Source organism: Sorex araneus, chromosome 4 (assembly GCF_027595985.1).
Source record: "Sorex araneus isolate mSorAra2 chromosome 4, mSorAra2.pri, whole genome shotgun sequence".
In the NCBI taxonomy this organism is placed as follows: Eukaryota; Metazoa; Chordata; class Mammalia; order Eulipotyphla; family Soricidae; genus Sorex; species Sorex araneus.
The window spans coordinates 34,630,734-34,643,169 of NC_073305.1; the positions used below are offsets into that span (position 1 = coordinate 34,630,734).

At 36.3% G+C, this 12,436-nt stretch overlaps 1 protein-coding gene across 13 annotated transcripts in view; it reads left to right on the forward strand.

Annotated features, from left to right (window-relative positions):
* Positions 1-2,632, forward strand: part of ARPP21 (cAMP regulated phosphoprotein 21) — a 162,085-nt gene extending 159,453 nt beyond the window's left edge. For all 13 annotated transcript variants that reach the window (XM_055135718.1, XM_055135717.1, XM_055135721.1 and 10 more), the window contains 2 exons: positions 219-367; positions 1,862-2,632. In XM_055135718.1, coding sequence (XP_054991693.1) covers positions 219-367; positions 1,862-2,119 — 407 coding nt within the window. In that variant the 3' untranslated portion in view covers positions 2,120-2,632. The remainder of the gene's footprint in view (positions 1-218; positions 368-1,861) is intronic.
* The last annotated feature ends 9,804 nt before the right edge of the window (positions 2,633-12,436 follow it).

Consider the following 12,436-nt stretch of genomic DNA (forward strand, 5'->3'; position numbering starts at 1 on the left):
GTCTGACATTGAGTCTATCCCCAGCACCCACTCTGGTCCTACATAACTTGCCAGGAGTGATCCCTGAGAGCAGAAGTAGGATTAGGCCCTTGAGCACTGCTAGGTGTGACCCCAAAACAAAACCAAATAAAAATGATTTTCTTGTGAATAACTGCCTTTCCTCATGATAAAGTGCTCATCATGGTTCAACCAGTTCAAAATGTGCTTTTTCTTCACAGGTTATCAGCCCGTCTTGTCTGGTCAACAGGGGTTCCAAGGCCTAATTGGAATGCAGCAATCGCCCCAGAATCAGAGTGTGATGAGCAACCAACAAGGAACCGCAGTGCAAAGTGTGATGGTCTCCTACCCAACAATGTCTTCTTATCAGGTGCACGTCTGCAACTTGCGGGTGATAAAATAGCTAAAGTAGATGCTGAGAGTTCGTTCACATGTTGGATGTGATGTTGGCTAGATGTTGGATGATTGGCATGGCCCCTGCTCATGGTGAGATTTACATAAAGTCTCCTGACTTAAAATTAGAATTACATTTTTAATAGAAAGAAGGAAGTGGGAAACATATATACTGATAACTTCTATGGTTTCAAGGTAACCTGTTAATTTCAATTCCATATAACTTTCATTGATGGGGGAAATAAACTCTTTAAAATTCCTTCCATGTATACCTTTGGGTAGTCCACTGAAATTTTGCTTATTAGAAAAAAAGAAAACCACACAATAAATTTCCATTCATCTGTGCCCCTCTCCAAGAGCCTGGCAAGCTACCAAGAGTGTCTCGCTCGCACGGCAGAGCCTGGTAAGCTACCCATGGTATATTCAATATGCCATAAACAGTAACAAGTTTCATGATGGAGACGTTACTGGTGTTCGATTGAGCAAACTGATGAGCAACAGAATGACAGTGATTTTTACACACCAAAAGAAACTTCATTTTACCCAAATTTTAACTTAAAGATTTTTTAAATGGCATTTTAGGTTTTTAAAAGAAAATTTAGGGGTTTAAGTAGTATTTTCCAGACTAAACTCACAAAGTGTTGTGCCCTTTTTGGAACTTGAATTCTTAAATATTCTAAAAGTAAAAGAGAATGATTAATGGAATGTTCTAATCCTTAAATTTAGCTACAGTAGGTACTTCTGGAAATAAAAAACTTCTCGTCAGCTCTCTTCCCCTTGGATTACATATTTCATCAACTTCTGCCTCCAGCTCCTTAATAGACGTTTCTAAAGGAAAAAGTTGAGAATAAGATAGGTGCCTACGTCTAAAGCCCCTTTTACTGCAGATAGTTTCAGTCCTCTCTTTAAAAAGCCAGTTGGAAGCATAGTTTTCCAAACTGAGATTCATCACTAGTAGACAGCAGCAAGAGAAAAGGGAAGGAAACCCAGAACTCATACCTTTGAAGCATCTGTTTCTTTCCAATGCAGACACTGCACATCATCCCTTCAATTCTTTCTGTGTCATTATACAAATATTCTAGGGAATAAGAAGGGTTCTTGATTTCCTCCAGTGTCAACCAATATACATTAGAGCTGGTATTTGGCAACCTTGTTAGTTCTAACTCAAAAGACGATAGATAGATGATTGATAGATAGATAGATAGATAGATAGATAGATAGATAGATACATACATACATACATACATACATACATACATACATACATACATAGATGATAGATAGGTAGGTAGGTAGATAAATGATAGATAGATAGATAGATGATAGGTAGATAGATACATAGATAGAAAGATAGATGTATATATATATGTATATATATATATATATATATATATATATAAAACAGACAGTAGTTCATTAGTTACCCAAAATAACCTCTTCATGCAGAGTTGTCTCTTGTTTCTTCTTACAGGTGCCAATGACCCAAGGTTCTCAAGGTCTGCCCCAGCAGTCCTACCAACAGCCAATCATGCTATCTAACCAGGCAGGTCAAGGATCACTCCCAGCTACTGGAATGCCTGTTTACTGTAATGTTACACCACCAACCCCTCAGAACAACCTGAGGCTGATTGGTCCACACTGCCCCTCCAGCACTGTCCCGGTGATGTCGGCTAGCTGCAGGACAAACTGTACAAGTATGAGCAATGCAGGGTGGCAGGTCAAATTCTGAGAGATCTGGCTACAGTACATTTCTTCAGATTTTACGCATGGCCTTTAAGGGAAGAGGAGCAAAGTGGGCAGAACTGTCTGAGGATTTAATTTGACTCCATGCTCAAGTGTATGCTGCTGGTATTCTGTACAAATCAAAGACAAATACACATTAGCTGGTTAATGGTGCATATTTCTGTCATGTCTGCTAGGTATGCCTTTATAGCTTAGCTAGTGACATGAATTCATCAAGGTAAGATTTTCTCCTACCACTGAATACCACTGTGTAGATTATAATATCCCTAATTTGAATTATTAGTTTTGTACTTTGTGTTGAGTTTGTGATGCTAAAATTATTTAAAAATTATATACTGAAATCACATTGTACCAAAGCTGTAATGGAAAAGAACTGATGAATGGAAGGAATAATTTATATACACTATAGAGTTTTCTTTTTTTTAATAGATATATACTGTATTGTAGTGTTCAATCAAAATAAAACTATTTGACCTTAAGGAGGAAGGTCATGTTTTTATCACCAGTTTGCTTCACTCTCTCTTCCAATGTGTTTGTGTGTGTGTATGTGTGAGAGAGAGAGGGAGAGAAACTCATGATTCACACCCTTTGAATATTAAATTTCATAAATAATGCATGGACAATTTGTCACAGATATTTGGAAGTAACTGCAACTTTGGATGATGGCACATACACACATTTGACGTAGTTGATGTTCAAGTACTGCAGGGAAGGGGCTGGAGTGATAGTACAGCATGCAGAGTGTTTGATCTGTACATGGCTGACCTAGATGTAGTCCCCGGCACTTCACATGGTCTCCCAATCGCAACCAGTAATGAACCAAAAACAAAGAGCCAAGACTAAGCTCTGAGCGTCACCAAGAATGAACCAAATGGTTCATTTGGAACCAAGAATGGTTCCAAAATAAATAAAACAAAAGAAAACAAAACAAAAAACAACCAAGTAATAAAAATAAAATACTACAAGAATCCCAAGATGATATCCTACTTAATTCATTGAATTCACAATATGTATTTATATAACTTGCTTTTAGTTTTAGGGATATTGAGTATAAGTCACTTTACTTTGCAACTTAGAAAAACCTGAATGCTGTGGGTAACAGCACACCTGTACCAAAACTGTTTTAACTTCACTCATGTTTCACCATTTTCCTTTTTAATAGAGAAATTAGAAGAAACATGTTCTAACTCCAACTATACATTGGGTCATTTGATGTTAATGACCTTTGTATTGGCAATGAGTCAATAACTCAGAGTGGTTAATTTTGATAATAATTTTTAAAAAGGTAAAATACAGCAGTAATTTAATCATAATACAGAACAAAGGAAAATCGTTCAGAAAAAAACATGATTCTATCTAACCTTTGCACACTTAATCCCCTAAAGTTCTTCAGATAAACTGATTCATGATCACTGTCACTGTCATCCTGTTGCTCATTGATTTGTTCAAGCGGGCACCAGTAAAGTCTCTCATTGAGAGACTTATTGTTATTGTTTTTGGCATATCCAATACGCATGGGTAGCTTGCCAGGCTCTGCCATGCGGGTTCCATACTCTTAGTAGCTTGTTGGGCTCTCCGAGAGGGGCGGAGGAATCGAACAAGGCTTGGCCTTGTGAAAGGCGAAAGCCCAATCACTGTGCTATCGCTCAGATTTATGATAGAACACTGAATATCATCGTTGGTCCTTCTGAGATGTATTTAATTAAAGAATAAGACTACACAGTCTTGACTATCATAGTACAATGAGTAATAATTTTATATTTTATACTTTTGCCTGGGCTGGATGGATAGCACAGCGGGTAGGGGGTTTGCCTTGCACATGGCCAACCTGGGTTCAATTCCTCCACTCCTCTTGGAGAGCCCGGCAAGCAACCGAGAGTTTCTCTCACCCTCATGGCATAGCCCAGCAAGCTACCCGTGTGTATTCAATATGCCAAAAACAGTAACAATAAGTCTAACAATGGACGCGTTACTGGTGCCTGCTCAAGCAAATTGAGGAGCAATGGGATGACAGTGATGACAGTGACAGTGATACTTTTGCCTAAATACCATTATTACCAAGAAGAATATTATGAAAATTATTGTAACTGGGTATTTCCAATATTTTTCATATGTTTATATTTTTTTTACTAGATGTTTTCATTCTCAAAGAAATAGAGATAGTTAACTACTAGTTAAGAGCTATACCTACAGGATAGTATGGCTTAATTTATCCTACCAATTTTTTTCCTTAAAAGGAAACTTTACACATACCTTCATTTACATCTTTCCTCCTGAAATCTATCTTATTTCTTCAAATCTCAGTCTGATTTCTTTATTGTAAATGATCAGCCCTAAATATGAAATATATTATAAAAGGGGATGTAACTTTGTCTTATTGAGTCATTAAATCAATATACCAATTATCTGTTAAATTATAAGCTTCTCTGAGAAGGTTCAGACCATTTGCCTAATTAATCTTTCCATAATGAAAAGAAAGAATTGACAAATATAGATTTATTTTAAAACAGTATTCTCCACTTAACTTCTGACCTTAGCTGTAATCACAGCTGTAATCACAGACACAGTTCCAGATTTTAGTCAATGTTTATCTTTTCATTAATTTTGGAAAATTTTTATGTTTTTTAAAATATTTCTGTAATTGCAGACATCTTTACAAGGGATGAAAATATATTAATATCATGCTAATGATAAATATAGGTCTTTTTTCTCTTTAGCCATTCTTATCCTTATGTTGTGCTTTCTCATATTTAGACATTGCTCTTTTATTGCAGAAGTCCATCTTGTCCATTATCACAAATATTTATACCTAGCATCGTATTCTTTCAAGTTCTTTGCTGTGCTTACTTGATTTTTTGTTTTTAATATGAGAATATTAGTAAAGCATTCTGGACATTATTTGTCAGGACAATATTCAATTCTTTCATTTTTGACTAATAATTTTATGGCACTAACACTGTAGTCATATAATGTTCCATTTACAAGCTTATATAAACATATATGAATACTTACTCATGCAAATATATAGATTTAGTCATCCCTAATGATCCTCTATCTCTGTGAGAGTAAAAAAACAGTGACTTATGTATTCATTTATTCAACAACTTTTTATTGCATACTTGATTCTATCTTAATTATGTGGCACCACTCAAATTAGAGTACAGATACTTTTAAAGCACTTAGGTTTATTCTTGTAAGTTTTATCATACATTTGGTTATTCTGTTAAAGTAGGAATTAAATGTTCTTGAATGAATTTCAGTTATAATTACTTTATTGTTTTAATATAGTTCCACAGGATGTGGGATGGGATCAGAGTGTGTTACACAACATTATGGAAATGGAATTATGTAACTAATTATAAGTATGGTTGGAGGATTTTGAATAAAGAAAGAAATCATCATAATAAAAAAGTGGGGTACAATGCACCAGAGTGGCTTGACAAGAGATTTGAAGGACAAAGCAAAACCAGAGGAGAGAATACTGCAGCAGAAATGGCTTTTGAGATTTAATGAATGCATATTTAGTGGCTGCTTCCACTTTTTATAATATCTAGGTTGTGCTTGGATGTTTCCATGTCTCCATCCTCATTTTACCTGTAATCTGTATGCACAGATAAATATTATAGAGAAGTACAAGCCCACTTCTGCTCACCTGCGTCCCAGCACTAATGATTATCTACAGACTACAAAGCAAGTATGGTACATATCTCACATGAGGCTGGAGTTGAAACAAATATTTTGTATTCAAATAGTAGATCCTAAAATATTTTCCACAGAAGACTCTTTTTCTGGGATATTTAAAGATTTTACATGAAAAAGACTTCTGAAGAAAATTGTAATTATGAAAAAAGGTTACCAAAGGTTAAGCAAATTTTTTAAAGCCATTTGATTTTGGAGACCCTTTAATATCACTTCCTATTATTAACTTTTGAAAGGGAGGCATAATCTACATAGTTTCTCAGACTTCCTTGAATATTGTTTTACAAGTATATAAAATTCTATAAGGAATGCAACATATATACTAAACTCTACCATTGTACTAAAATAAGGAGTGAACTATAGTTGTTTTATTTCTATAGAACTGTTATATCAATATGTAATATCACTGCCTTCCATGACATTTTGTAGTAGTTACTAATACCTCTATTTTGTGTACTATTTATTCTATGAATGGTAGTCTGGAAGTTAAGGCATAAAGCCTGTTTCAAAACTTCAGGATCTTTTAAAAATTAAGATTGAGGGAGTTGGTGTTATACTTATTTCTCAAATCATAGTACCAGGGCTGGAGTGATAGTACAGTGGGTATGGCATCTGCCTTGCACATGGCCAACCAGGGTTCAATCCCTGGCATCCCATATGGTCCCCTGAGCACCGCCAGGAGTAACCCTGCATTGCAGAGCGTGACCCAAAAGACCAAAAAAAAAAAGAAAGTGACCCCTAAGCAAAGAGTCAGGAGTAAGGGCTGAACACAGCCATCTGTGTCCAAAGAAGAAACACAAAAGACAAAAGCAACAAAAATTGTCAGATAAAATCATAGCACCAGTTAAATATATATATACATATATATACACATAAGAGATAAGCTATGCATTTACATATACATAGCTTCTCTAATGATCCTTTATATCTCAATAAAAGAGAACAGTGGTGATTTATGCATTTATTCAACCAGCTTGTGTTGCATACATAGTAATCTTTAGAACCTGGGTCATATGTATGAAGTTTCTGTCTTTAGTTAGCACATGAGTTTTCAGAATACACTCTACCAGTCACTATACCAACTATAATTATACCAAATGACTTTGAAAAACAATTAAATTACTGAAAAATTACTCACTGAAAATTAAAGATAAAGATTTTAAACAAGGACTGACTATGGTTTTGACCTAAGACATGCTGGGTAAATGAGAGTAGATAATAGTGAGTCCCACCCTGAAAGGAAAAAAAAAAGCAATAATTCAGGCCAATAGGAGTATGAGGTTATGAGATATAAGAAAGAAATAAGAAGAGAGTCTTAACGTATGTGGTTAGCATGATCTACAGAGTTAGGCAGTTAACTGGATACCAGAGGCAGAATATGATCACAGCTATGGTGGATGAAGAAGAGGAGTTTCACAAAAAATAAACAAGATGTATTAGACTTGGAAAGTTTCTTTATCCAGAAACCAGAGATGAACACAATAGCAGAGCTTGTTAGACTCTTACCAACAATGACTATAAACAATATTGGAGTAAAATCAGAAATCAGTTCTAGCACTTCACACTTAACAACACTCTTGCTTACACAACACATCAGAGTGTAAGTTGTGTTTCTCCTACTCAACAAAGCAAAAATATATCATTTTCCTACTTGGACATAAACATTTACATATATATACATGTATATATATGTGTGTGTGTGTGTGTGTGTGTGCGTGTGTGTGTGTGTGTGCTCTATCTTAACCAGCACCACAATTAGGATACTGCACTGAAATTTGAGACAGCATGGAAGGCTGTGAAGTCTATATCACATTATTGTCAGTACTGATACACAATACACAGTGAAATCTAATTCAACTTCCTAGTTCCCCTTGTTTAAAGAATGATGAGAATGTTTATTCATTTTGTCTCAAGAAAAATAATTGTATCCTCATCGATATGACTTCTTTTACATAAGATCAGAAACTTTGCTTTCTGTCATGCTATTCATTCTGTCCAAAACTCTTTTACTATGAAATCTGTTCTCCTTAAGGCTTTGACATGATTTTACAATAGTTGTAAGCTTTAGTGTTTGTTTCAAACTCAAATATTTATCACTTACTTTCAGTGGAGCTTTTCAACCATCAATATTTTTCTGCAAAAATATATGACACCATTATGTGCCATCAGTGGTAAGATCTTTCTACTCTGAGAGTTTGCTTCTCTGTGGCTGTTGGCATTGTGCACATAGTGGGGGTGAGAGGCATCTTAAATTCTTCTGTAGAGGAAAATAAATTCTTAATTGATCTTCTAGCAGAGAATTGATTGTTCTATTGGGCACAAGGAATATTTCTTTAAGACAGTGCAACCAACCCCAACTCCAGAAGCTCAGAAAAATGATTTGGTGTTTGGGTTCATTATTTGATTTCATTTGTTGTACTGTTTTGTTCCATTTTACTCCCAATGTTGGCAAAGAGAGATAAAAAAAAATGGATCATATATTGAGCCCACAGAGGAGGCAAAAATTTGAATAGGATTAAACCTTAAAACTGGATTCAATGAACCATCAAAAAACAAACCCAGACCGCATTCATGATGATACATGTGCAGATGAGGCAGCTGTTAGACAATTTAGCGGGATAGCATCATATTGAAGAAGTGCTGCTTTTTTTTTTTTTGCTTTTTGAGTCAGACCCAGCGATGCTCAGGGGTCACTCCTGGCTTTGCACTCAGGAATTACCCCTGGCCGTGCTCAGGGGACCATATGGGATGCTGGGAATTGAACCTGGGTCGGCCGTGTGCAAGGCAAACGCCCTACCCACTGTGCTATCACTCCAGCCCAAGTGTTGCTTTTTTAATACTCAAACGCCTGCTCCTTCGTGTCTGGTGTAAATAGAATGTCAGAAAATAAGTGTCTGTGTGTGTGTGTGTGTGATAGTGTGGTATTTAGTTTTGATTCATCTGTTTTATTTTTTATGTATTTTTATTTTTTAATTGATTCACCATGAGATATAGTTACAAGCTTTCATGTTTGAGTTATAATCACACAATGATCAAACACCCATCCCTCCACCAATGCACATTCCCCACCACCACTATCCCCAGTATACACCCACCTTTCCCACTCTCCCACTGCCTCCATGGAAGACAGTATTCCCCATATTCTCTCTTTACTTTTGGGCATTATAGTTTACAATGCAGATACTGAGAAGTTATCATGTTTGGTCCTTTATCTACTTTTGGCACACAACTCCCATACCGACTGATTCCTCCAAACATCATTTTCTTAGTGATCCCTTTTCTATTCCAGCTACCTTATCCCCGCCCACTCATGAAGCAGGCTTCCAATTATGGAGCAATCTTCCTGATCCTTCAATCTACTGTCCTTGAGGGTCAGTCTCGTGTTATGTTATTTTATATTCCACAAGTGAGTGCAGTCCTTCTATATCTGCCCCTCTCTTTCTTTTTTTTTTACTAGATCAGATTCTACATTTTATTGAACTTCCCATGTAAATCTTATTAACATTCATATATAATAAGCTTACTCTCTTGACAGAGTATGAAGCAAAATTAATATGATGCCACGTGTTTGGAGACTAGAATCTCAAATGAAAGGGGATAAGGAAACAGGCAGAGGGTTTTTTTTTTTTTTGATTCACTGGCGAATTCTTCCAAATATTTATTTTTTTTTTAATTTAATAGTTTATTTTTAATTAGTGAGTCAACATGAGGGTACAGTTACAGATTTATACATATTTGTGCTCATGTTTCTCCCTTACAAAGTTTGATAACCCATCCCTTCACCAGTGCCCATTCTCTACCAAAAGTAAACCCAACATCCCTCTCCAGTCCTATCTCCCCCCACCCCACACTGCCACTATGGCAGGGTATTCCCTTTTGTTCTCTCTTTCTGATTAGGTGTTGTGGTTTGCAATAAAGGTGTTGAGTGGCCATTGTGTTCAGTCTCTAGTCTATATTGGGCCCGCATCATCTTTCCCCCACATGACCTCCAATCACGTTTTACTTGGTGTTCCCTTCTCTGAGTTGCCCAGAATGAGAGACCAGCCTCCAAGCCATGGAGACAACCTCCTGGTACTTATTTCTACTATTCTCGGGTGTTAGTCTTATAGTCTGTTATTCTATAGTCCACAGATGAGTGCAATCTTCCTATGTCTGTCTCTCTCTTTCTGACTCATTTCACTTAGCATAATACTTTCCATGCTGATCCACTTATATGCAAACGTCATGACCTCATTCTTTCTAACAGCTGCATAGTATTCCATTGTATAGATGTACCAGAGTTTCTTCAACCAGTCATCTGTTCTAGGGCACTCGGGTTTTTTCCAGATTCTGGCTATTGTAAACAGTGCTGCGATGAACATATAAGTGCAGATGTCATTTCAACTATACTTTTTGGCTTTTCTGGGATATATTCCCAGCAGTGGTATTGCTGGGTCAAATGGGAGCTCAACCTCTAGTTTTTTGAGAATCGTCCATATTGTTTTCCAAAATGCCCCTCTCTTTCTGACTCATTTCACATAGCATGATACTCTCCAGGTCTATCCACTGATAAGCAAATTTCATTAATTAATCTCTCCTAACAACTGCATAGTATTCCATTATGTAGGTGTACCAAAGTTTCTTTAACCAATCGTCTGTTCTCGGGCACTTGGGTTGTTTCCAGATTTTGGCTATTGTGAACAGTGCTGAAATGAACATATAGGTGCAGATGTCATTTTTACTGTGCTTTTTTGCACCCTCAGAATATATTCCCAGAAGTGGTATTGCAGGGTGATATGGAAGCTCAATTTCTAGTTTTTGAAGAACGGTCCATATATTTTTCCAAAAAGGCTGGACCAGTCGGCATTCCCACCAACAGTGAAAGAGCGTCCCTTTTCCCACACATCCACACCAACGCTGGTTGCTTTTGTTCTTTTGAATATGTGCCAGTCTCTGTGGTGTGAGGTGATAGCTCATTGTTGTTCTTATTTTCATCTCCCACTGACTATCGACTTTTTTCATGTGTGTTTTGGCCATTTGTATTTCATTTTTGAGGAAGCTTCTGTTTATTTCTTCTCTGCATTTTTGATTGTTTTTTTTTTAAAGAATAAAGCACTCTCCTAAGAGTGACCTAGGGAAACATATCGTATTGTTAAAGGAGTGGGTTAATTTGGAGGCCCATTTTTCTCTATTACAAGCTTTTTCTGAGGTAATAGTTTTTTAACTCATCAATCTGCACTTGTGTTGCCATAATTTTCTCATTGTGCTCCCCACCTTCTTTTTTGTGCTGATTTTCCTGTTTTCTTGAAGAAATTGCTCAATTGGAACCTCTTACCTGTGCAAAACTCTTCATCTGATATGGAAGCTGCATTTTCTGGAAACACTCTGATGTGCTTGTCTTTTCATTAAAGCACTGCGAGAAGAAACACAAGGTACACAGCACGGACTGACTCATTTGCGTTAGTGCCATGAACTGTTTGCGAGCTAATAAAATAAAACCTTACTAGCTAGAAAAACACTTTTATTTTTAAGAAACAGGAAAATCACCTATCATTTTCAAGTGTTTAATTTTTGCCTATAAGAATGAGGCTGCATTTTTAAATTAAATTCACAAGTCAATTTCATCCTTTCCAAAAGAGAGAGGAGTTACTTAAGGTGCTTAATAGAGAGCAATGGCCTGAGACCGAAAAAAAGAAGCTATTTAAATTGGACATTAAGAATTTCACTTGAAGCAAGGGCAATTATGCAATGAAATAATTCCCTGAGGGAGAAACAGTGAGATGCCATTAAAAGAGTTGTTTAGAAGAGAGTAAAAAAAAAAAAAAAAAAAAAAAAAAAAAAAAAACACTTGCAACTGAGTTGGCTGGAATATCATTTGTGATTTACTATTTTTCAATGCCCATACTTTGTCACTGGAGATGTGTCAGGCCCGCTTAGCTTCATCAGGGAAAGATCTGTCCTGTACCTAGAAGACTGGGATAGCTGTAGTGTAATTTCCTGTATGCTCAAATGTAGAGCTCAGAGTAGAATATGGGTGAAACAGGCAAAGTGATTGTAGGCAACTTTCGCCATTACAGACATACTCTTTGTGAGACTGAAATCCTAGGGAATTTTTAAGTACACACACATATATGCACATACATGCTTTCTATCTGTATCTTTCATCTGTCAAAACATTCTATCTTCAAGCAGTTTGAAACAGATATTCAAATTAGTGGCTATTCATTATTAGTAAAGGCATAATGTGAATGGATAATCATTTCTTCACATATGAAGAATTGCTGTATTTTAATTATGGGATATAAACAGTTTCCTTTGTTTGATGTCAGGATCTTGAATTTAAATCGCTGAAAACCTTTGACATACATACAAATATACACACAGAGAGATTTGTGCGAATCACTTAATCTCTCACAGTTTCACATTCTGAAATCTTAGGTAGAAACACGAACTGCCAAGCTAGTGAAACAATATTATGTTAATTTTTAGCATAATGTAGTTTATGATGAGACGTCATAGTGATCTGAAAATACCCTGACATTTTCTCCATTAAGGGGCTTTCTGGAGGTCTCTGCAGTGTTAGTGTGTCTCTCTCTTATGCTAGAAGTGTCTTCCTGACAGAATC